The 26655-nt window shown below is 46.4% G+C and overlaps 1 protein-coding gene across 2 annotated transcripts in view; it reads right to left on the reverse strand.

Annotated features, from left to right (window-relative positions):
* PHF3 (PHD finger protein 3) overlaps window positions 1-26655 on the reverse strand; it is a 629825-nt gene that overhangs the window by 355123 nt on the left and 248047 nt on the right. For both annotated transcript variants that reach the window (XM_069235742.1, XM_069235741.1), the window contains one exon: window positions 2945-3073. In XM_069235742.1, the coding sequence (XP_069091843.1) occupies window positions 2945-3073 (129 nt within the window). The remainder of the gene's footprint in view (window positions 1-2944; window positions 3074-26655) is intronic.

The raw sequence follows: 26655 nt of genomic DNA on the forward strand, positions 1-26655 counted from the left end.
TTTTGCCAAAGGAAAGGAAGTTGCCTAATAATTATGCACACCTGATATAGGGTGTTGATGTCATTAGACCACACCCCTTCTCATTACAGAGATGCACATCACCTAATATGCTTAATTGGTAGTAGGCTTTCGAGCCTATACAGCTTGGAGTAAGACAACATGCATAAAGAGGATGATGTGGTCAAAATACTCATTTGCCTAATAATTCTGCACTCCCTGTAGACTCCGTAGAAGGGTTTAAGGTTAGTGCAGTTTTCAAGGAGAGAGAGAAAGAGAGAGAGCGAGAGAAGGAGAGAGACAGACAGAGAGAGAGAGAGACTGTCCACAGAACACAATCTATGTCTTGAAGATTGCTTCACTCCAGGAGACAGCTGTAGAAAAGAAATCCCTTAGTTCTTCCTGACCAACAAGAGGTAGTCAAGTAAATGTCTCGTGGGTAGGTTTCTCCTGTCTGCTGTTCCAGTGTTGTAACCATCTTCCCGAAAACCGAACCGCCAGATGAGGCAAAAATACATTACAACTAATCCAGCTCAGCCTGATCTACACTGAAACATAGTCCCAGAACCTTGAATTTGTGGCCAGCAAAAGGACTATTGCAAATTGCAGCCATTCTATAAAGTCAGGTGAGGACCTCTTCTGTCTACCAGATGAACTTTCTGTAACTATATTTCTGGTGGTTACTCTATCTATCTGCAAATTCACACTTTTATGAATATCCCCATGGACCCAACTGCAAACAGAAAATTTGGAATTGCTGTGCTGCCATGGTACGTTGCATTCTGCTCTGTCTTAGTGTTGCTAACCAACCCAGACATGATATCACAGAACCGCATAACAGCAAACTAACCTTTACTCCTCGTCCACTTTTTCCATGCCTTGAGAGGGGAAGATTACAGAAGAAATTCAACCAAAGGTTATTCAGTAAATCAATTTATCTAGGGAATCTGCAGGTATGGTATAGACCAGAGAGATTATCATTGAAGATAAATAACTGGTTATTCTAATGTGTGCTTCTACCTGCAAATTTCTCAGATTTTGAATAATTACCAATATCCCTCCTGGCAGTATGTCTGAGCAGATGGCCACACCAGAAAATGAGTGTACATTATGACCATCCCTTTGGACTTCAAATTCCAAATAATAGTGCACTGCAAACATGTGGATGGATGCACACATTTCGGCACAGCATATTTCTGGGACAGGCAGACAGCTGGATAAGGCAAACTACCTTTTGGCGCCTTCAGAGTGTCAGTTCCCTCCTTTGCACACCAGGAGACAAACCCTTTCCACAGTCCAGCAAAGAGTGACTTTGTAGAAGGGAGGTGTTCCAAAAGAATGGCATCCACCTGGTGGTAAATGGAAGGAATTCAGATGGTGCAGCTCAATCTTCAGGCATGAAGGTAGAGGCACAGAACCTGCCCAGCTGACTACAAGAGGTGGTGTGCTTTGGATGGAAAAAGAAGAGCAAAGCACACAAACAAGTGTAACAGGGCTGTATACCAAACTCTCTGCAGTCAATTCAAGGCAGTCAAAATCAACTGTGTCTAGTCTTGGCGAGCTTTGTCAAAAACATAATCAGATTTAAGGGGGTGAAAGAGCAATGCAGGTGGAAATCAAAGGCTATGTGAAGCACTTCCCTATGGATCTATGGATCCTTGCAGTGGAAAATGGAGGGCACAAAACAGTGGGCACTGTGTATTTAGGTGAGAAGCAAAAAGGCCCAACAGAGGGGTCCCCATAGGTAAAAATGGACAATCTGAAGATGCAGACACCACTAGTGGTAGGCAAAGCGACAGACCCAGGATGTTGTCCTTGAGTTCAAGGAACCTGCTGGACGGGTAACAACCAACCAGATGCCTAAGCCCACACCCACAGTTTTAGTACTTCATGGTAGTGCAGGTAACAGCCAACACCATCTTGCTTGTTTACTTACCACACTTCCATCATGATGTCCATGAGGATCTAGGCTGACCGACCATGAATAAAAGGTAGGGCACCCTTCAGAACTACACATACTGACTGCAGTTCAACCAGCTTGATGTGAAAATACTGCTCTCCAGAAGACCAAGGTCCGTTAGTCTCGAGTTTTCAACTGAGCGCTCCATCCCAAAATGGAGGCATGCATCCTCAATGTGGCCACTGCTGGTGGCAGGTAGAAGGGTTTCCACACAAGAGGTTCTCCTCCACAAACTATGCTTCACAGTTCACAGAATGACCTTGCTGTTTTCCATCAGATCACACTCATGTTGAATCACTGAAGGCCCAACTTGTTATCAGGCATTGGTGAGAAAGAGGATAGAGAAGGAGCTGGCAGACCTAGATGGCGAACAATCAGCTGGGCTAGCATCAGAGCTTCTTCCTAAATCATCATCATCACATCTCAAATTCCCTGAGGGGCAAAGCTCTGCGCGATGTTATCTCCACCAGCAAACCTATTAGCAGAAGGTGTTGTGAGGGCTCCAGGTGCGACTTGGGTAGTTTGGTGGAAAATCCAAAGTCGAACAACCAAGAATGCTGTTGTATTTAGATGCTCAATCACCGCCTATGGTGAATTTTCCTTCAGCAGCCAATCTTCAAGGCGTGGGCTGCAACCCACCATCCTTCTTAGGCATAAGGTAGGAAAGGGTTTAACCTGTTCTGCAACTAGCATACCTGACCCTTTTTGCAAAAAGACCCTGACTTCTTGATGGAGAATGTGAACATACCAGTCTGACTGAAAAATACATGGGGAATGGTAGTGGGAAACTGTTGGAAGGAAAGGGCATAACCCATTTTTAGGATTTGTAGAATGCACCGCCCATAGTGATGGCCTACCTGGCACCTTAATAGTGTAACATCTTTCACAGTGTAACACCACACTCGATATATAGAGGCATCTCAGCATCTGATAAAGCCAGTAAAGTAACATGGTTGAATGGTACACAAATATTTTAGTATTTCTCACCTCAATTTCCATGGCCTCTGCCTCTTTCAAAGAGGATTCACTTTCTATTTCAATCTCCCCTTTGTGGGTTATTTTAGTGATTGGACGTCTTTCAGCATCTCTCTGTTCTTTTTCAATCATTTCTATGGTCTGTAAAATAGAAGTAACAAACATTTACATTTATGATGAGTTAGTACAGGGCTAGATGGTGAATATGCCTAACTGAAATGCATAAAGAGTAAAAGCGCTACACTGACCGTAATGATATGGAAAATTGACTTAGTTCTCCATTATGGGAATCTTTTTTTAAAGTCATGAACTAGAATTAGTACAAAACATCCTAAAATCTTTGAGCTGGCTTGAAAAGAAACATCTTAAATGCAATGAGACGTTTGCAAAAGTAAATAAAGTTTTGTAAACATTGAAGCTGTGCAGTTTTGTTAGGAGGAACAACCAAAGTGTACCGCATTCCACACTGAGGGTGGTTACTGTCCCATTGAACCAGGCTATGATGTAACCAGAGGTAGCTCCAGCATAGGTATAATCTAGACCACTAGCCTTTTTACCTGTGGGATCACACAAAAGTGTTTCTCAGCGAAGCGAACGGTCCCCTGCCTCAGGTGTGTATGTGTGTGTGAATAAATATATATATATATATATATATATATATATATATATATATATATGGAAAATGTCACTTACCCAGTGTACATCTGTTCGTGGCATGGGACGCTGCAGATTCACATGCTTTGCACATCCCGCCATCTAGTGTTGGGCTTGGAGTGTTACAAGTTGTTTTTCTTCGAAGAAGTCTTTTTCGAGTCACGAGATCGAGAGACTCCTCCCCTTTCACCTCCATTGCGCATGGGCGTCGACTCCATCTTAGATTGTTTTCCCCGCAGAGGGTGAGGTAGGAGTTGTGTATTATGGTAATAGTGCCCATGCAATGGAGTAAGTATGTATGTACATAATGTGGTTTAAAGTGATATATTTACAAATTTACAAATGTTCAAGATCAACTTCAAAAGGCTACAGACTCCAGGGGAGGCGGGCGCATGTGAATCTGCAGCATCCCATGCCACGAACAGATGTACAATGGGTAAGTGACATTTTCCGTTCGATGGCATGTGTAGCTGCAGATACACATGCTTTGCATAGACTAGTAAGCAGTTATCTCCCCAAAAGCGGTGGTTCAGACTGTAGGAGTTGAAGTTGTTTGGAACAAAGTTCGTAGTACTGCTTGTCCTACTGTGGCTTGTTGTGTGGTTAACACGTCCACGCAGTAGTGTTTGGTAAACATATGAGGCGTAGACCATGTGGCTGCCTTACATATTTCAGTCATTGGAATGTTTCCTAGAAAGGCCATGGTAGCACCTTTCTTTCTAGTTGAGTGTGCCTTTGGTGTTATAGGCAGTTCTCTTTTTGCTTTGAGATAACAGGTTTGAATGCATTTAACTATCCATCTAGCAATGCCTTGTTTGGATATTGGGTTTCCTGTATGAGGTTTTTGGAAAGCAACGAACAATTGTTTGGTTTTTCGAATTTGTTTTGTTCTGTCAATGTAGTACATTAACGCTCTTTTGATGTCTAATGTATGTAGTGCTCTTTCAGCTACAGAATCTGGCTCTGGAAAGAACACTGGTAGTTCCACTGTTTGATTCAAGTGGAACGGTGATATGACTTTTGGTAAGAACTTAGGATTTGTTCGTAAAACTACTTTATGCTTGTGTATTTGAATAAAGGGTTCTTGTATGGTAAATGCTTGTATTTCACTTACTCTTCTTAGAGATGTGATGGCAATTAGAAATGCTACTTTCCATGTTAAGTATTGTATCTCACATGAGTGCATGGGTTCACACGGTGGACCCATGAGCCGTGTTAAGACAATGCTAAGGTTCCACGAAGGATCCGGTGGCGTCCTTGGTGGGATCATTCTTTTCAGACCCTCCATAAAAGCCTTTATGACTGGGATCCTAAATAGTGATGTTGAATGCGTAATTTGCAGATAAGCTGAAATAGCGGTGAGATGAATTTTAATAGAGGAAAAAGCTAGCTTTGACTTTTGTAAGTGCAGTAGGTAGCTGACAATGTCTTTAGCAGATGCGTGTAAGGGTTGTATTTGTTTATTATGGCAGTAATAAACAAATCATTTCCACTTATTTGCATAGCAATGTCTTGTGGTTGGTTTCCTAGCTTCTTTTATGACCTCCATACATTCTTGTGTGAGGTCTAGATGTCCGAATTCTAAGACTTCAGGAGCCAAATTGCTAGATTCAGCGATGCTGGATTTGGGTGTCTGATCTGTTGTTTGTGTTGGGTTAACAGATCTGGTCTGTTTGGTAGTTTGACATGAGGCACTACTGAGAGGTCTAGTAGTGTTGTATACCAGGGTTGTCTTGCCCAGGTTGGTGCTATTAGTATGAGTTTGAGTTTGTTTTGACTCAATTTGTTTACCAGATATGGAAGGAGTGGGAGAGGGGGAAAAGCGTATGCAAATATCCCTGACCAACTCATCCATAACGCATTGCCCTGAGACTGATCCTGTGGGTATCTGGATGTGAAGTTTTGGCATTTTGCGTTTTCTTTTGTTGCAAATAGGTCTATTTGTGGTGTTCCCCATCTTTGGAAGTAGGTGTTTAGTATTTGTGGGTGAATCTCCCATTCGTGGATCTGCTGGTGATCCCGAGAGAGATTGTCTGCTAACTGATTCTGAATCCCTGGAATATAATGTGCTATTAGGTGAATGTGGTAGTGAATCGCCCAATGCCATATTCTTTGTGCCAGGAGACACAACTGTGTTGAGTGTGTTCCTCCTTGTTTGTTCAGATAATACATCGTTGTCATGTTGTCTGTTTTGACAAGAATATGTTTGTGTCTTATTATAGGTTGAAATGCTTTCAACGCTAGAAACACTGCCAGTAGTTCTAAGTGATTTATGTGAAACTGTCTCTGCTGAGTGTCCCATTGTCCTTGGATGCTGTGTTGGTTGAGGTGTGCTCCCCACCCTATCATGGAGGCATCTGTCGTTATTACGTATTTAGGCACTGGGTCTTGGAAAGGCCGCCCTTGGTTTAAATTTATATTGTTCCACCATTGAAGCGAGGTGTATGTTTGGCGGTCTATCAACACTAGATCTAGAAGTTGACCCTGTGACCATTGTGATGCTAGGCACTGTTGTAAGGGCCGCATGTGCAATCTTGCGTTTGGGACAATGGCTATGCATGAGGACATCATGCCTAGCAGTTTCATCACCATCTTGACTTGTATCTTTTGTTTTGGATACATGGCCTGTATTACATTGTGAAATGCCTGTACCCTTTGCGGACTTGGAGTGGCAATCCCTTTTGTTGTGTTGATTGTCGCCCCTAAGTATTGCTGTGTTTGACACGGCTGAAGGTGTGACTTTGTGTAGTTGAGTGAGAAACCTAGTTTGTGGAGGGTTTCTATGACATACTTTGTGTGTTGTGAACACCGTTCTTGCGTGTTGGTTTTGATTAACCAATCGTCTAGGTACGGGAACACATGTATTTGCTGCCTTCTGATATGTGCAGCTACTACTGCCAGGCATTTTGTAAAAACTCCTGGCGCAGTTGTTATCCCGAATGGCAACACTTTGAATTGGTAATGTACCCCTTGGAATACAAACCTTAAGTACTTTCTGTGTGAAGGATGTATCAGTATATGGAAGTATGCATCCTTTAGGTCTAGTGTTGTCATGTAGTCTTGTTGTTTGAGCAGTGGGATTACGTCCTGTAATGTCACCATGTGAAAGTGATCTGATTTGATGTAGGTATTTAATGTTCTGAGATCTAATGGGTCTTAGAGTCTTGTCCTTTTTGGGTATGAGAAAGTACAGAGAGTAAACTCCTGTTCTTTTCTGTTGAATTGGTACTAATTCTATTGCTCCTTTTTGTAGCAACTCTTGGACCTCTAGTCCTAGAAGATCCATGTGTTGTTTTGACATATTGTGTGTTTTCGGTGGGACGTTTGTAGGGAATTTGTGAAATTCTATGCAATAACCATGCTGGATAATTGCTAGGACCCAAGTGTCTGTAGTTATTTCCTCCCAATGTTTGTAAAACTTGGTTAGTCTTCCCCCCACAGGTGTTAGGTGTTGGGGATTTGTGACTTGGAAGTCACTGCTTGTTTTGAGGAGTTTTGGGACTTTGGAACTTTCCTCTACTCTTTTGGAATTGTCCCCCTCTATATTGTCCCCGAAAACTTCCCCGCTGATATTGGCTCTGATAAGTGGGCCTTGTTTGTGAGGTTGTGGGTTCTGTAGTTTGTCCTCGAAACCCCCCTCTAAACTGAGTTTTGCGAAATGTGCCTCTGCTCTGTGGGGAGTAGAGTGCGCCCATGGCTTTGGCCGTATCAGTGTCTTTTTTAAGTTTTTCGATAGCAGTGTCCACCTCCGGGTCAAACAACTGCTGTCCGTTAAAAGGCATATTAAGCACGGCTTGTTGTATTTCCGGCTTGAATCCTGACGTACGCAACCATGCGTGTCTCCTTATGGTTACTGCTGTATTTACTGTCCTAGCAGCTGTATCTGCTGCATCCATTGCTGACCGTATCTGATTATTTGAGATACTTTGTCCTTCTTCCACCACTTGTTGTGCCCTCCTCTGGAACTCCTTGGGTAAGTGTTCAATGAAATGTTGCATTTCGTCCCTATGTGCCCTATCATATCTTGCCAGCAGTGCCTGCGAGTTGGCAATACGCCATTGGTTGGCAGCTTGTGCTGCAACTCTTTTCCCCGCAGCGTCGAACTTGCGACTCTCCTTGTCTGGAGGTGGTGCGTCTCCTGAGGTGTGAGAGTTTGCTCTCTTGCGAGCTGCCCCCACGACCACAGAGTCTGGTGTTAATTGCTGCGTGATATATACAGGGTCTGTTGGCGGTGGCTTGTACTTTTTTTCTACTCTTGGAGTTATGGCCCTGCCCTTCACAGGCACCTGAAACACCTGTTTGGAGTGTTTTAGCATTCCGGGTAGCATAGGTAAGCTTTGATATTGGCTATGAGTGGAGGATAGTGTATTAAACAAAAAGTAATCCTCAATAGGTTCTGCGTGCAAGGTAACGTTATGAAATGCAGCTGCTCTTGACACCACCTGTGTATAAGCTGTACTGTCCTCAGGTGGCGACGGCCTCGCTGGGTAACAGTCTGGGCTGTTATCTGACACTGGCGCATCATAAAGATCCCATGCGTCGGGATCATCCTGACTCATTCCAGTATGAGTTGGGGATTGCATCAGTGGTGGAGTGGCTACCGGTGATGTGTGCGTTGATGGTGGTGGGGATGGTGGCGGTGTTGTTTGTTTTGCCACCTTTGCCTGTGGCTGTTTGTCCTTTTCTTGAAAGGCAAGACTTCTTTTCATCCTAATTGGGGGAAGAGTACTTATCTTCCCTGTCTCCTTTTGGATGTGGAGCCTTCTCTGGGTGTAGTCTGGCTACATTGACTGTAGTTCTTGTCCGAACTTATGTCCTTGCATCTGGGAGGACAGTCCCTGTTCCTCTGTGTAGGAACCGGATTTCGGTTCGGAGGCTGGATGTTTCGGAATAGAAACCTTTTCGGTAGCCTTTTTCGGCTCCGATGACACCTTCTTTATTTTCGGCGTCCCGCTCTCTCGGTGCGACTTGTTTCGGTGCCGCTCTCTTGGTGCCGAACTTGCTCAGACCCGCTGTTAACCAATCGTCTAGGTACGGGAACACATGTATTTGCTGCCTTCTGATATGTGCAGCTACAACTGCTAGGCACTTTGTAAAGACTCTTGGCGCAGTTGTTATTCCGAATGGCAATACCTTGAATTGGTAATGTATCCCTTGGAATACAAACCTTAAGTACTTTCTGTGTGAAGGATGTATCGGTATATGGAAATATGCATCCTTTAGGTCTAGTGTGGTCATGTAGTCTTGTTGTTTGAGCAGTGGGATTACGTCTTGTAATGTCACCATGTGAAAGTGATCTGATTTGATGTAGGTATTTAATGTTCGGAGATCTAATATAGGTCTCAGACTCTTGTCTTTTTTGGGTATGAGAATGTACAGAGAGTAAACTCCTGTTCCTTTCTGGTGTTTTGGTACTAATTCTATTGCTTCTTTTAGTAGCAATGCTTGAACTTCTATTCCTAGAAGATCTATATGTTGCTTTGACATAATGTGTGTTTTCGGTGGGACGTTTGGAGGGAATTTGAGAAATTCTATGCAATAACCATGCTGGATAATTGCCAGTACCCAGGTGTCTGTTGTTATCTCCTCCCATTGTTTGTAAAATTGGCTTCCAGGGAGGAGGGAGGGTGCATGTGAATCTGCAGCACTACATGCCACAAACAGATGTACACTGGTTAAGTGACATTTTCCAATCGATGGCATGTGTAGCTGCAGATACACATACTATGCACAGACTACAAAGCAGTTAGTCCTCCCACAAAATAGCGGTGGCTAGCATGTAGGAGTTGAAGTTGTTTGAAATAGTGTTCATAAAACAGCTCAGGGGCCTGTTGTGAGAAAACATCAACACAATAGTGTTTTCTAAGGGTATGAGGAGTAGACCATGTGGTAGCTTTACATATATCAGCCATTAGTATGTTTCCTAAAAATGTAATTGATGCACATTTCTCCCTTGTAGAATGTGCTCTAGGAGTGATCAAAAGTTGTCTTTTAGCTTTGATGCAGCATGTTTGTATGCATTTAACAATCCATCTTGCTAAGCATTATTTAGATATAGGATTGCCTTTATGTGGTTGTTAAAAAGCAACGAAAAGTTGTTTTCTTTTTCAAAATTCTTTAGTTCTGTCTATATAGTACATGGGAGCTCTTTTGAGATCAAGAGTAAGAAGAGCTCTTTCTGCAACTGAGTCTGGCTGTGGAAAGAAGACTGGCAATTCCACTGTTTGCTTTATGTGACAAGGAGATACTACTTTTGGTAGAAATTTTGGATTTCTCTTAAGTACAACTTTATGTTTGTGTACTTGGAAAAAGGTTCCTCAAGAGTGAACGCTTGTATTTCACTAACTCTTTGTAATGAAGTAATAGCTACAAGGAAGTCAACCTTCCATGTTAAAAATTGAATTTGACAAGAGTGCATGGGTTCAAAAGGTGGGCCCATGAGTCTGGTAAGTACGATATTTAGATTCCAAGAAGGAACAGGTGGAGTTCTATGTGGAATAATGTGTTTTAATCCTTCTATGAAAGCTTTAATAACAGCAAATCTGAATAGAGAAGTGTGTTGAATAGTTTTTAAGTATGCAGATATTGCAGTAATGTGGATTTTAATGGATGAGAAAGGTAATGAAAATGTCACTTACCCAGTGTACATCTGTTCGTGGCATCAGTCGCAGTAGATTCGCATGTTCTGCAATAGCTCGCCATCTGGTGTTGGGCCGGAGTGTTACAAGTTGTTTTTCTTCGAAGAAGTCTTTCGAGTCACGGGACCGAGTGACTCCTCCTTTTGTCTCCATTGCGCATGGGCGTCGACTCCATCCTCGATTGTTTTTCCCCGCAGAGGGTGAGGTAGGAGTTGAATTGTAGTAATAGTGCCCATGCAATGGAGTGACTAAGTATGCACCTATTTAAGGTTGAGATGATACATATATAAATAATTGAAGGTAACTTCCAAACTGCTACAGGCTCCCGGGGAGGCGGGTGGGCACATGCGAATCTACTGCGACTGATGCCACGAACAGATGTACACTGGGTAAGTGACATTTTCAGTTCGATGGCATCTGTCGCTGTAGATACGCATGTTCTGCATAGACTAGTAAGCAGTTATTTCCCCAAAAGCGGTGGATCAGCCTGTAGGAGTGGAAGTAGTCTGAAATAATGTTCTTAATACTGCTTGACCTACTGTGGCTTGTTGTGCGGATAACACGTCTACACAGTAGTGCTTGGTGAATGTGTGAGGCGTAGACCATGTGGCTGCCTTACATATTTCTTGCATTGGGATGTTTCCTAGAAAGGCCATGGTAGCACCTTTCTTTCTGGTTGAGTGTGCCCTTGGTGTAATGGGTAGCTGTCGTTTAGCTTTAAGGTAGCAGATTTGGATGCATTTAACTATCCATCTGGCTATACCTTGTTTTGAAATTGGGTTTCCTGCATGAGGTTTTTGAAATGCAATAAAGAGTTGTTTAGTCTTTCTGATGTTTTTTGTTCTGTCAATGTAATACATCAATGCTCTTTTGACATCTAATGTATGTAGCGCCCTTTCAGCTACGGTATCTGGCTGTGGAAAGAACACTGGAAGTTCCACTGTTTGATTTAGATGGAACGGTGAAATAACCTTTGGCAAAAATTTAGGATTGGTCCTTAAGACGACTTTATTTTTGTGTAGTTGTATAAAAGGTTCCTGTATTGTAAACGCCTGAATCTCGCTTACTCTTCTTAGGGAAGTAATGGCGATGAGAAATGCCACCTTCCAGGTTAGGAACTGTATGTCGCAGGAGTGCATGGGTTCAAAAGGTGGACCCATAAGTCTAGTTAGGACAACATTTAGGTTCCATGAAGGAACAGGTAGTGTTCTTGGTGGTATAATTCTCCTAAGGCCCTCCATGAATGCTTTAATGACTGGTATCTTATATAGGGAAGTTGAATAGGTAGTCTGCAGGTATGCAGAAATTGCTGCAAGGTGTATTTTAATGGAAGAGAAAGCTAGGTTAGATTTTTGTAAGTGAAGCAAGTAACCCACTACATGTTCTGGAGTTGTGTGTAATGGTTGTATTTGATTAATATGGCAGTAGCAAACAAACCTCTTCCATTTACTTGCATAACAGTGCCTGGTGGATGGCCTTCTGGCCTGTTTTATGACTTCCATACATTCTTGGGTAAGTTGTAAGTGCCCGAATTCTAGGATTTCAGGAGCCAGATTGCTAGATTCAGCGATGCTGGATCTGGGTGTCTGATCTTTTGGTTGTGCTGTGTCAACAGATCTGGCCTGTTGGGCAATTTGATGCAGGGTACCACTGATAGGTCTAGCAGCGTTGTGTACCAGGGTTGCCTTGCCCAAGTTGGTGCTATCAATATGAGTTTGAGTTTGCTTTGACTGAGTTTGTTTACCAGGTAAGGAAGGAGAGGGAGAGGAGGAAAAGCGTAAGCAAATATCCCTGACCAGTTCATCCATAGGGCATTGCCTTGGGATTGTTTGTGTGGGTATCTGGATGCGAAGTTTTGGCATTTTGCGTTCTCCCTTGTCGCAAACAAGTCTATCTGAGGTGTTCCCCAGAGTTTGAAATAAGTGTTCAGAATTTGGGGGTGAATTTCCCATTCGTGGACCTGTTGATGATCTCGAGAGAGATTGTCTGCGAGTTGATTTTGGATCCCTGGTATAAACTGTGCTATTAGGCGAATTTGGTTGTGAATTGCCCAATGCCAAATTTTTTGTGCTAGCAGGCTTAACTGCGTGGAGTGCGTCCCCCCCTGCTTGTTTAGATAATACATTGTTGTCATGTTGTCTGTTTTGACGAGAATGTATTTGTGAACTATTATTGGTTGGAAGGCTTTTAGTGCTTGAAAAACTGCTAGAAGTTCTAGGTGATTGATATGCAGTTTTGTTTGATGTACGTTCCATTGTCCTTGTATGCTGTGTTGATCGAGGTGTGCTCCCCACCCTGTCATGGAAGCATCTGTTGTTATTACGTATTGTGGCACTGGGTCTTGGAAAGGCCGCCCCTTGTTTAAATTTATGTTGTTCCACCACAGAAGCGAGAGGTAAGTTTGGCGGTCTATTAACACCAGATCTAGAAGGTGACCCTGTGCTTGAGACCACTGTGATGCTAGGCATTGTTGTAAGGGCCTCATGTGCAGTCTTGCGTTTGGGACAATGGCTATGCATGAAGACATCATGCCTAGGAGTTGTAATACCATCTTTGCTTGTATCTTTTGTGTTGGATACATGCGTTGTATGATGGTGTTGAAATTTAGAATTCTTTGTGGACTTGGAGTGGCTACTCCCTTTGATGTGTCTATTATGGCTCCTCGGTATTGTTGTACCTTGCGCGGCAGAATGTTGGATCTTGTAAAGTTGACGGTGAACCCGAGTTTGAAGAGGGTTTGTATGATCTGATTTGTGTGATTTGAGCACTGTATGAACGAATGGGCCTTGATTAGCCAGTCGTCCAAATATGGGAACACATGTATTTGCTGCCTTCTTATGTGTGCAGCGACTACCGCTAGACATTTGGTAAAGACTCTTGGTGCGGTTGTTAATCCGAAAGGCAGTACCTTGAATTGGTAATGTATTCCTTTGAATACAAACCTTAGGTATTTCCTGTGCGATGGGTGTATTGGTATATGGAAATAAGCATCCTTGAGGTCTAAAGTTGCCATGTAGTCGTGTAGTTTTAGCAATGGCAATACTTCTTGTAGTGTGACCATGTGGAAGTGGTCTGATTTGATGAAAGTGTTCACTACTCTGAGGTGTAGGATTGGTCTCAGTGTTTTGTCCTTCTTTGGTATCAGAAAGTACAGTGAGTAAACTCCTGTGTTTATTTGTGTGTTTGGCACTAAATCGATTGCATTCTTTTGCAATAGTGCCTGCACTTCTATCTCCAGGAGATTGGAATGGTGTGTTGTTAGATTTTGTGCTTTTGGTGGTATGTTTGGAGGGAATTGTAGAAATTCTATGCAATAACCATGTTGGATAATTGCTAGAACCCAAGTGTCTGTAGTGATCTTCTCCCATGCTTTATAATAATGACCTATTCTTCCCCCCACTGGTGTTGTGTGGAGGGGGTGAGTGACATGTGAGTCACTGTTTAGTAGTAGGGGTTTTGGGGCTTTGAAATCTCCCTCTATTTCTAGGGAATTGCCCTCCTCTATATTGTCCCCGAAAACCTCCTCTATACTGTCCCTGGTAACTGGACGGTGTGGCTTGTGAGGTGCTGGCTTGTGTGCTTTGACCCCGAAACCCCCCTCGAAAGGGCGTTTTACGGAATGTGCTGTAATTCCCTCTGCTCTGCGGGGAGTAGAGTGCGCCCATGGCTTTGGCAGTGTCTGTATCTTTTTTGAGTTTCTCAATCGCTGTGTCCACTTCTGGACCGAACAGTTCTTTTTCATTAAAAGGCATATTGAGAACTGCTTGTTGAATCTCTGGTTTAAATCCAGACGTTCGGAGCCATGCATGCCTTCTGATAGTTACAGATGTATTAATTGTCCGTGCAGCTGTATCTGCAGCGTCCATGGAGGAGCGTATCTGGTTGTTGGAGATGGTCTGTCCCTCTTCAACCACTTGTTTTGCCCTATTTTGTAAGTCCTTGGGCAGATGTTCAATAAGATGTTGCATCTCGTCCCAGTGGGCTCTGTCATAGCGCGCAAGTAGTGCCTGGGAGTTCGCGATGCGCCACTGGTTTGCAGCTTGTGCTGCGACTCTTTTACCAGCTGCATCGAACTTGCGGCTTTCTTTATCTGGGGGTGGTGCATCTCCAGATGTGTGAGAGTTGGCCCTTTTCCTAGCTGCTCCTACAACGACAGAGTCTGGTGGCAGCTGTGTAGTGATGAAAACCGGGTCCGTAGGAGGCGGCTTATACTTTTTTTCCACCCTTGGTGTGATTGCCCTACTTTTGACCGGCTCCTTAAAGATGTCTTTTGCGTGCCGGAGCATACCAGGGAGCATAGGCAGGCTTTGGTATGAGCTGTGGGTGGAGGAGAGTGTGTTGAATAAGAAATCATCCTCGACCTGTTCTGAGTGGAGGCTTACGTGGTGAAATTGTGCTGCTCTAGCCACCACTTGAGAGTACGCGGTGCTGTCTTCTGGTGGAGATGGCTTTGTAGGGTATGCCTCCGGACTGTTATCTGACACTGGGGCGTCATATAGGTCCCATGCGTCCTGATCTTGGTCACCCTGGCTCATGGTGGTGTGAGCTGGGGAGTGTGATGGAGTTTGTGCTGGTGAAACGTCAATCACGGGCGGAGGAGAGGGTGGTGGTGTAACTCTTTTCACCACTTTTGGTTGTGGTGTTTGTTCCGTCTGGAACTCCAACCTTCTCTTTCTCCTAATGGGGGGAAGGGTGCTTATTTTTCCTGTCCCCTGCTGAATGAAGATACGCTTTTGCGTATGGTCCACATCAGTTGCTTGTAGCTCTTCCTCAAACCTATGCTTCTGCATTTGGGAGGTTAGCGAGTGCTCTTCTGTATAAGAGCCTGAAGCTGGGTCGCTTGCAGTCTGTTTCGGCATCGAAACTTTGTCTGCGTGTTTTTTCGGCTCCGAGGTGACTTTTTTCCTTTTCGGGGCCGAAACCTCTCGGCGTCGATCTGTTTCGGTGCCGCTGTCTCGGCGTCGAGCCGTGTCCACACCGGCATCTCGGTGTCGAGGCTTGTCTCCAGCACTTTCTCGGTCCCGAGAAGGCTGCGTGCCGGTGTCTCGACCGGAGTCGGACGATCTCGGCACTGTTTGGGCCTTTTTCGGTGCCGACGGTCGGTCACCGATTTTATGGGTCGAGCCATGGCCTGGTGGCAGTGGCGTCCCCTGGGCCTTGTAAATGTTCCTTTGAGTGGATTTCGACGTCTTACTCACGGTTTGTGTATCGTCGAATCCTTCGGAGTCTGAGTCTTGGATCGAGAAGGTACCTTCCTCTTCTTGTTCCTCGAACTCCCGTTGGGCTGTCGGAGCGGACGCCATCTGAAGTCTTCTGGCTCGACGGTCTCGGAGTGTTTTTCGGGACCGGAACGCACGACAGGCCTCGCAGGTGTCTTCGCTGTGCTCAGGTGACAGGCACAGGTTGCAGACCAAGTGTTGGTCTGTGTAGGGGTATTTATTGTGGCATTTGGGGCAGAAACGGAACGGGGTCCGTTCCATCGGCGTTCTTCAGCACGCGGTCGGGCCGACCAGGCCCCGACGGAGGATCGAAAAAACTACCCCGAAGGGCACCGGAGCTCTCCGATCTTCGATGCGGTGTGGAATCTAAGTACGCCGATCCCGAACGCAACAATAGTGACGAAAATCTTCCGAAATTAGCTAATTTTCCGTTCCGAAACTCGGAGCGACAGGAACACGTCCGAACCCGATGGCGGAAAAAAAACAATTGAGGATGGAGTCGACGCCCATGCGCAATGGAGACAAAAGGAGGAGTCACTCGGTCCCGTGACTCGAAAGACTTCTTCGAAGAAAAACAACTTGTAACACTCCGGCCCAACACCAGATGGCGAGCTATTGCAGAACATGCGTATCTACAGCGACAGATGCCATCGAACATTCGATTTTTGCAAATTAAGTAGGTAGCATACAATATGTTGTATAGATGCTGTAAGTGGGTCAGTATTTTTAGATTGACAGTAGCGAACAAATCTTTTCCATTTGTTAGCATAACATTGTCTGGTAGCAGGTTTACGTGCCTGCTTAAGCACTTCCATACGTTCTGATGGAAGTTTTAGGTAACCAAATTATATGACTTCAGGAGCCATTTCGCTAAATTGAGAGCACTGGGGTTTGGATGCCTGATTTGACCTTTGTTCTGTGTTAACAAATCTGGCCTGTTTGGGAGTTTGGAATGAGGTACCACAGACAGGTCTGTGAGTGTTGTGTACCAATGTTGAGGTGCTCATGTTGGGTGTAGGAAGTTGGCTCTGTATGTGCTATTTCAAAGTAAGGAATAGCATGCACAGAGTCCAAGGGTTCCCCTTAGAGGTAAAATAGTGGTAAAAAGAGATAATACTAATGCTCTATTTTGTGGTAGTGTGGTCGAGCAGTAGGCTTATCCAAGGAGTAGTGTTAAGCATTTGTTGTACATACACATAGACAATAAATGAGGTACACACACTCAGAGACAAATCCAGCCAATAGGTTTTTATATAGAAAAATATCTTTTCTTAGTTTATTTTAAGAACCACAGGTTCAAATTCTACATGTAATATCTCATTCGAAAGGTATTGCAGGTAAGTACTTTAGGAACTTCAAATCATCAAAATTGCATGTATACTTTTCAAGTTATTGACAAATAGCTGTTTTAAAAGTGGACACTTAGTGCAATTTTCACAGTTCCTAGGGGAGGTAAGTTTTGGTTAGTTTTACCAGGTAAGTAAGACACTTACAGGGTTCAGTTCTTGGTCCAAGGTAGCCCACCGTTGGGGGTTCAGAGCAACCCCAAAGTCACCACACCAGCAGCTCAGGGCCGGTCAGGTGCAGAGTTCAAAGTGGTGCCCAAAACACATAGGCTAGAATGGAGAGAAGGGGGTGCCCCGGTTCCGGTCTGCTTGCAGGTAAGTACCCGCGTCTTCGGAGGGCAGACCAGGGGGGGTTTTGTAGGGCACCGGGGGGGACACAAGTCCACACAGAAATTTCACCCTCAGCAGCGCGGGGGCGGCCGGGTGCAGTGTCGAAGCAGGCGTCGGGTTCGCAGTGTTAGTCTATGAGAGATCTCGGGATCTCTTCAGCGCTGCAGGCAGGCAAGGGGGGGGTTCCTCGGGGAAACCTCCACTTGGGCAAGGGAGAGGGACTCCTGGGGGTCACTTCTCCAGTGAAAGTCCGGTCCTTCAGGTCCTGGGGGCTGCGGGTGCAGGGTCTCTCCCAGGCGTCGGGACTTTAGGTTCAAAGAGTCGCGGTCAGGGGAAGCCTCGGGATTCCCTCTGCAGGCGGCGCTGTGGGGGCTCAGGGGGGACAGGTTTTGGTACTCACAGTATCAGAGTAGTCCGGGGGTCCCTCCTGAGGTGTCGGATCTCCACCAGCCGAGTCGGGGTCGCCGGGTGCAGTGTTGCAAGCCTCACGCTTCTTGCGGGGAGCTTGCAGGGTTCTTTAAAGCTGCTGGAAACAAAGTTGCAGCTTTTCTTGGAGCAGGTCCGCTGTCCTCGGGAGTTTCTTGTCTTTTCGAAGTAGGGGCAGTCCTCAGAGGATGTCGAGGTCGCTGGTCCCTTTGGAAGGCGTCGCTGGAGCAGGATCTTTGGAAGGCAGGAGACAGGCCGGTGAGTTTCTGGAGCCAAGGCAGTTGTCGTCTTCTGGTCTTCCGCTGCAGGGGTTTTCAGCTGGGCAGTCCTTCTTCTTGTAGTTGCAGGAATCTAATTTTCTAGGGTTCAGGGTAGCCCTTAAATACTAAATTTAAGGGCGTGTTTAGGTCTGGGGGGTTAGTAGCCAATGGCTACTAGCCCTGAGGGTGGGTACACCCTCTTTGTGCCTCCTCCCAAGGGGAGGGGGTCACAATCCTAACCCTATTGGGGGAATCCTCCATCTGCAAGATGGAGGATTTCTAAAAGTTAGAGTCACCTCAGCTCAGGACACCTTAGGGGCTGTCCTGACTGGCCAGTGACTCCTCCTTGTTATTCTCATTATTTTCTCCGGCCTTGCCGCCAAAAGTGGGGCCTGGCCGGAGGGGGCGGGCAACTCCACTAGCTGGAGTGTCCTGCTGGGTTGGCACAAAGGAGGTGAGCCTTTGAGGCTCACCGCCAGGTGTGACAATTCCTGCCTGGGAGAGGTGTTAGCATCTCCACCCAGTTCAGGCTTTGTTACTGGCCTCAGAGTGACAAAGGCACTCTCCCCATGGGGCCAGCAACATGTCTCGGTTTGTGGCAGGCTGCTAAAACTAGTCAGCCTACACAGATAGTCGGTTAAGTTTCAGGGGGCACCTCTAAGGTGCCCTCTGTGGTGTATTTTACAATAAAATGTACACTGGCATCAGTGTGCATTTATTGTGCTGAGAAGTTTGATACCAAACTTCCCAGTTTTCAGTGTAGCCATTATGGTGCTGTGGAGTTCGTGTTTGACAGACTCCCAGACCATATACTCTTATGGCTACCCTGCACTTACAATGTCTAAGGTTTTATTTAGACACTGTAGGGGTACCATGCTCATGCACTGGTACCCTCACCTATGGTATAGTGCACCCTGCCTTAGGGCTGTAAGGCCTGCTAGAGGGGTGTCTTACCTATACTGCATAGGCAGTGAGAGGCTGGCATGGCACCCTGAGGGGAGTGCCATGTCGACTTACTCGTTTTGTCCTCACTAGCACACACAAGCTGGCAAGCAGTGTGTCTGTGCTGAGTGAGAGGTCTCCAGGGTGGCATAAGACATGCTGCAGCCCTTAGAGACCTTCCTTGGCATCAGGGCCCTTGGTACTAGAAGTACCAGTTACAAGGGACTTATCTGGATGCCAGGGTCTGCCAATTGTGGATACAAAAGTACAGGTTAGGGAAAGAACACTGGTGCTGGGGCCTGGTTAGCAGGCCTCAGCACACTTTCAATTGTAAACATAGCATCAGCAAAGGCAAAAAGTCAGGGGGCAACCATGCCAAGGAGGCATTTCCTTACACAACCCCCCCCCAAACGAAAGAGGATGAGACTAACCTTTCCCAAGAGAGTCTTCATTTTCTAAGTGGAAGAACCTGGAAAGGCCATCTGCATTGGCATGGGCAGTCCCAGGTCTGTGTTCCACTATAAAGTCCATTCCCTGTAGGGAGATGGACCACCTCAACAGTTTAGGATTTTCACCTTTCATTTGCATCAGCCATTTGAGAGGTCTGTGGTCAGTTTGAACTAGGAAGTGAGTCCCAAAGAGGTATGGTCTCAGCTTCTTCAGGGACCAAACCACAGCAAAGGCCTCCCTCTCAATGGCACTCCAACGCTGCTCCCTGGGGAGTAACCTCCTGCTAATGAAAGCAACAGGCTGGTCAAGGCCATCATCATTTGTTTGGGACAAAACTGCCCCTATCCCATGTTCAGAGGCATCAGTCTGCACAATGAACTGCTTAGAATAATCTGGAGCTTTTAGAACTGGTGCTGAGCACATTGCCTGTTTCAGGGTGTCAAAGGCCTGTTGGCATTCCACAGTCCAGTTTACTTTCTTGGGCATTTTCTTGGAGGTGAGTTCAGTGAGGGCTGTCACAATGGATCCATATCCCTTCACAAACCTCCTGTAATACCCAGTCAAGCCAAGGAATGCCCTGACTTGAGTCTGGGTTTTTGGAGCTACCCAGTCCAGAATAGTCTGGATCTTGGGTTGGAGTGGCTGAACTTGGCCTCCACCTACAAGGTGTCCCAAGTAAACCACAGTTCCCTGCCCTATCTGGCATTTGGATGCCTTGATAGAGAGGCCTGCAGATTGCAGAGCCTTCAAAACCTTCCTCAGGTGGACCAGGTGATCCTGCCAGGTGGAGCTAAAGACAGCAATATCATCAAGATAAGCTGTGCTAAAGGACTCCAAGCCAGCAAGGACTTGATTCACCAACCTTTGGAAGGTGGCAGGGGCATTCTTTAAACCAAAGGGCATAACAGTAAACTGATAATGCCCATCAGGTGTGGAGAATGCTGTCTTTTCTTTGGCTCCAGGTGCCATTTTTATTTGCCAGTACCCTGCTGTCAAGTCAAAGGTACTTAGAAATTTGGCAGCACCTAATTTATCAATGAGCTCATCAGCTCTTGGAATTGGATGGGCATCTGTCTTGGTGACAGAATTGAGCCCTCTGTAGTCCACACAAAACCTCATCTCTTTCTTTCCATCTTTGGTGTGAGGTTTGGGGACTAAGACCACTGGGCTAGCCCAGGGGCTGTCAGAGCGCTCAATTACTCCCAATTCCAGCATCTTGTGGACTTCCACCTTGATGCTTTCCTTAACATGGTCAGACTGTCTAAAGATTTTGTTCTTGACAGGCATGCTGTCTCCTGTGTCCACATCATGGGTACACAGGTGTGTCTGACCAGGGGTTAAGGAGAAGAGTTCAGGAAACTGTTGTAGGACTCTCCTACAATCAGCTTGCTGTTGGCCAGAGAGGGTGTCTGAGTAGATCACTCCATCTACTGTACCATCTTTTGGGTCTGATGACAGAAGATCAGGGAGAGGTTCACTCTCTGCCTCCTGATCCTCATCTGTTACCATCAACAGATTGACATCAGCCCTGTCGTGGAAGAGCTTAAGGCGGTTTACATGGATCACCCTCTTGGGGCTCCTGCTTGTGCCCAGGTCCACCAAGTAGGTGACCTGACTCTTCCTCTCTAGTACTGGGTAAGGGCCACTCCATTTGTCCTGGAGTGCCCTGGGAGCCACAGGCTCCAGAACCCAGACTTTCTGCCCTGGTTGGAACTCAACCAGTGCAGCCTTTTGGTCATACCAAAACTTCTGGAGCTGTTGGCTGGCCTCAAGGTTTTTGGTTGCCTTTTCCATGTACTCTGCCATTCTAGAGCGAAGGCCAAGTACATAGTCCACTATGTCCTGTTTAGGCTCATGGAGAGGTCTCTCCCAGCCTTCTTTAACAAGGGCAAGTGGTCCCCTTACAGGATGACCAAACAGAAGTTCAAAGGGTGAGAATCCTACTCCCTTCTGTGGCACCTCTCTGTAAGCGAAAAGCAGACATGGCAAGAGGACATCCCATCTCCTTTTGAGCTTTTCTGGGAGCCCCATGATCATGCCTTTTAATGTCTTGTTGAATCTCTCAACCAAGCCATTAGTTTGTGGGTGGTATGGTGTAGTGAATTTATAAGTCACTCCACACTCATTCCACATGTGCTTTAGGTATGCTGACATGAAGTTGGTACCTCTGTCAGACACCACCTCCTTAGGGAAACCCACTCTGGTAAAGATACCAATGAGGGCCTTGGCTACTGCAGGGGCAGTAGTCGACCTAAGGGGAATAGCTTCAGGATACCTGGTAGCATGATCCACTACTACCAGGATATACATATTTCCTGAGGCTGTGGGAGGTTCCAGTGGACCAACTATGTCCACACCCACTCTTTCAAAGGGAACCCCCACCACTGGAAGTGGAATGAGGGGGGCCTTTGGATGCCCACCTGTCTTACCACTGGCTTGACAGGTGGGGCAGGAGAGGCAAAACTCCTTAACCATGTTGGACATATTGGGCCAGTAGAAGTGGTTGACTAACCTCTCCCACGTCTTGGTTTGTCCCAAATGTCCAGCAAGGGGAATGTCATGGGCCAATGTTAGGATGAACCCTCTGAACAGCTGAGGCACTACCACTCTCCTAGTGGCACCAGGTTTGGGGTCTCTGGCCTCAGTGTACAGGAGTCCATCTTCCCAATAGACCCTATGCGTTCCATTTTTCTTGCCTTTGGACTCTTCAGCAGCTTGCTGCCTAAGGCCTTCAAGAGAGGGACAGGTTTCTTGTCCCTTACACAGCTCCTCCCTGGAGGGTCCCCCTGGGCCTAAGAGCTCAACCTGGTAAGGTTCAAGCTCCAAAGGCTCAGTTCCCTCAGAGGGCAGAACTTCTTCCTGAGAAGAGAGGTTCCCTTTCTTTTGCTGTGTTGCAGTTGGTTTCCCAACTGACTTTCCTGTTCTCTTGGTAGGCTGGGCCATTTTTCCAGACTCCAGCTCTACTTGTTCACGCTGTGCCTTGCATTGTGCTCTTGTTTTCACACACACCAGTTCAGGGATACCCAGCATTGCTGCATGGGTTTTTAGTTCTACCTCAGCCCATGCTGAGGACTCCAGGTCATTTCCAAGCAGACAGTCCACTGGGATATTTGAGGAGACCACCACCTGTTTCAGGCCATTGACCCCTCCCCATTCTAAAGTAACCATTGCCATGGGATGTACTTTTCTCTGATTGTCAGCGTTGGTGACTGTGTAAGTTTTTCCAGTCAGGTATTGGCCAGGGGAAACCAGTTTCTCTGTCACCATGGTGACACTGGCACCTGTATCCCTCAGGCCCTCTATTCTAGTCCCATTAATTAAGAGTTGCTGTCTGTATTTTTGCATGTTAGGCGGCCAGACAGCTAGTGTGGCTAAATCCACCCCACCGTCAGAAACTAGAGTAGCTTCAGTGTGGACCCTGATTTGCTCTGGGCACACTGTTGATCCCACTTGGAGACTAGCCATACCAGTGTTACCTGGATGGGAGTTTGGAGTGGAACCTTTCTTGGGACAGGCCTTGTCTCCAGTTTGGTGTCCATGCTGTTTACAGCTATGACACCAGGCCTTTTTGGGATCAAAGTTTTTACCCTTGTACCCATTGTTTTGTGAAGAGGCTCTGGGCCCACCCTCCTGTGCAGGTTTTTGGGGGCCTGTAGAAGACTCTTTACTATTTTTAGTTTTGGTTGTCTCATCACCCTTCCCCTGGGGAGTCTTTGTGACCCCTTTCTTTTGGTCACCCCCTGTTGAAGTCTTGGACACCCTTGTCTTGACCCAATGGTCCGCCTTCTTTCCCAATTCTTGGGGAGAAATTGGTCCTAGGTCTACCAGATGCTGATGCAGTTTATCATTGAAACAATTACTTAACAGGTGTTCTTTCACAAATAAATTGTACAGCCCATCATAATTACTTACACCACTGCCTTGAATCCAACCATCTAGTGTTTTCACTGAGTAGTCAACAAAGTCAACCCAGGTCTGGCTCGAGGATTTTTGAGCCCCCCTGAACCTAATCCTGTACTCCTCAGTGGAGAATCCAAAGCCCTCAATCAGGGTACCCTTCATGAGGTCATAAGATTCTGCATCTTGTCCCGAGAGTGTGAGGAGTCTATCCCTACACTTTCCTGTGAACATTTCCCAAAGGAGAGCACCCCAGTGAGATCTGTTCACTTTTCTGGTTACACAAGCCCTCTCAAAAGCTGTGAACCATTTGGTGATGTCATCACCATCTTCATATTTAGTTACAATCCCTTTAGGGATTTTCAACATGTCAGGAGAATCTCTGACCCTATTTATGTTGCTGCCACCATTGATGGGTCCTAGGCCCATCTCTTGTCTTTCCCTCTCTATGGCTAGGATCTGTCTTTCCAAAGCCAATCTTTTGGCCATCCTGGCTAACTGGATGTCCTCTTCACTGGGGTTATCCTCAGTGATTTCAGAGGTGTTGGTCTCTCCTGTGAGGGAACCAGCATCTCTGACTATTATTTTTGGAGTCAGGGTTTGAGGGACCCTGTTCTCCCTAGATAGGACTGGTAGGGGGGAATTGTCCTCCAAGTCACTATCCTCTTCCTCTGAGTTGCCACCCTCAGAGGGGTTGGCCTTTTCAAACTCTGCCAAAAGCTCCTGGAGCTGTATTTTGGTAGGTTTGGGGCCCATTGTTATTTTCTTTATTTTACAGAGTGACCTTAGCTCCCTCATCTTAAGATGGAGGTAAGGTGTGGTGTCGAGTTCCACCACAGTCACATCTGTGCTAGACATTTTGCTTCTAAAAGTTGGAATACTTTTTAAGAATCTACAACTGGTTCTAGAATCTAATTCAAACTTTTACAAACTTTTAAACTCTAAAAGAAATGCTAAACAGGATCTAACACAAGGCCCTAGCAGGTCTTTTAAGAATTTAGAAAACTTTTCAAATTGCAAAAATCAATTTCTAATGACAATTTTGGAATTTGTCGTGTGATCAGGTATTGGCTGAGTAGTCCAGCAAATGCAAAGTCTTGTACCCCACCGCTGATCCACCAATGTAGGAAGTTGGCTCTGTATGTGCTATTTCAAAGTAAGGAATAGCATGCACAGAGTCCAAGGGTTCCCCTTAGAGGTAAAATAGTGGTAAAAAGAGATAATACTAATGCTCTATTTTGTGGTAGTGTGGTCGAGCAGTAGGCTTATCCAAGGAGTAGTGTTAAGCATTTGTTGTACATACACATAGACAATAAATGAGGTACACACACTCAGAGACAAATCCAGCCAATAGGTTTTTATATAGAAAAATATCTTTTCTTAGTTTATTTTAAGAACCACAGGTTCAAATTCTACATGTAATATCTCATTCGAAAGGTATTGCAGGTAAGTACTTTAGGAACTTCAAATCATCAAAATTGCATGTATACTTTTCAAGTTATTGACAAATAGCTGTTTTAAAAGTGGACACTTAGTGCAATTTTCACAGTTCCTAGGGGAGGTAAGTTTTGGTTAGTTTTACCAGGTAAGTAAGACACTTACAGGGTTCAGTTCTTGGTCCAAGGTAGCCCACCGTTGGGGGTTCAGAGCAACCCCAAAGTCACCACACCAGCAGCTCAGGGCCGGTCAGGTGCAGAGTTCAAAGTGGTGCCCAAAACACATAGGCTAGAATGGAGAGAAGGGGGTGCCCCGGTTCCGGTCTGCTTGCAGGTAAGTACCCGCGTCTTCGGAGGGCAGACCAGGGGGGGTTTTGTAGGGCACCGGGGGGGACACAAGTCCACACAGAAATTTCACCCTCAGCAGCGCGGGGGCGGCCGGGTGCAGTGTCGAAGCAGGCGTCGGGTTCGCAGTGTTAGTCTATGAGAGATCTCGGGATCTCTTCAGCGCTGCAGGCAGGCAAGGGGGGGGTTCCTCGGGGAAACCTCCACTTGGGCAAGGGAGAGGGACTCCTGGGGGTCACTTCTCCAGTGAAAGTCCGGTCCTTCAGGTCCTGGGGGCTGCGGGTGCAGGGTCTCTCCCAGGCGTCGGGACTTTAGGTTCAAAGAGTCGCGGTCAGGGGAAGCCTCGGGATTCCCTCTGCAGGCGGCGCTGTGGGGGCTCAGGGGGGACAGGTTTTGGTACTCACAGTATCAGAGTAGTCCGGGGGTCCCTCCTGAGGTGTCGGATCTCCACCAGCCGAGTCGGGGTCGCCGGGTGCAGTGTTGCAAGCCTCACGCTTCTTGCGGGGAGCTTGCAGGGTTCTTTAAAGCTGCTGGAAACAAAGTTGCAGCTTTTCTTGGAGCAGGTCCGCTGTCCTCGGGAGTTTCTTGTCTTTTCGAAGTAGGGGCAGTCCTCAGAGGATGTCGAGGTCGCTGGTCCCTTTGGAAGGCGTCGCTGGAGCAGGATCTTTGGAAGGCAGGAGACAGGCCGGTGAGTTTCTGGAGCCAAGGCAGTTGTCGTCTTCTGGTCTTCCGCTGCAGGGGTTTTCAGCTGGGCAGTCCTTCTTCTTGTAGTTGCAGGAATCTAATTTTCTAGGGTTCAGGGTAGCCCTTAAATACTAAATTTAAGGGCGTGTTTAGGTCTGGGGGGTTAGTAGCCAATGGCTACTAGCCCTGAGGGTGGGTACACCCTCTTTGTGCCTCCTCCCAAGGGGAGGGGGTCACAATCCTAACCCTATTGGGGGAATCCTCCATCTGCAAGATGGAGGATTTCTAAAAGTTAGAGTCACCTCAGCTCAGGACACCTTAGGGGCTGTCCTGACTGGCCAGTGACTCCTCCTTGTTATTCTCATTATTTTCTCCGGCCTTGCCGCCAAAAGTGGGGCCTGGCCGGAGGGGGCGGGCAACTCCACTAGCTGGAGTGTCCTGCTGGGTTGGCACAAAGGAGGTGAGCCTTTGAGGCTCACCGCCAGGTGTGACAATTCCTGCCTGGGAGAGGTGTTAGCATCTCCACCCAGTTCAGGCTTTGTTACTGGCCTCAGAGTGACAAAGGCACTCTCCCCATGGGGCCAGCAACATGTCTCGGTTTGTGGCAGGCTGCTAAAACTAGTCAGCCTACACAGATAGTCGGTTAAGTTTCAGGGGGCACCTCTAAGGTGCCCTCTGTGGTGTATTTTACAATAAAATGTACACTGGCATCAGTGTGCATTTATTGTGCTGAGAAGTTTGATACCAAACTTCCCAGTTTTCAGTGTAGCCATTATGGTGCTGTGGAGTTCGTGTTTGACAGACTCCCAGACCATATACTCTTATGGCTACCCTGCACTTACAATGTCTAAGGTTTTATTTAGACACTGTAGGGGTACCATGCTCATGCACTGGTACCCTCACCTATGGTATAGTGCACCCTGCCTTAGGGCTGTAAGGCCTGCTAGAGGGGTGTCTTACCTATACTGCATAGGCAGTGAGAGGCTGGCATGGCACCCTGAGGGGAGTGCCATGTCGACTTACTCGTTTTGTCCTCACTAGCACACACAAGCTGGCAAGCAGTGTGTCTGTGCTGAGTGAGAGGTCTCCAGGGTGG

Source organism: Pleurodeles waltl, chromosome 5 (genome assembly GCF_031143425.1).
Source record: "Pleurodeles waltl isolate 20211129_DDA chromosome 5, aPleWal1.hap1.20221129, whole genome shotgun sequence".
Taxonomy (NCBI): domain Eukaryota; kingdom Metazoa; phylum Chordata; class Amphibia; order Caudata; family Salamandridae; genus Pleurodeles; species Pleurodeles waltl.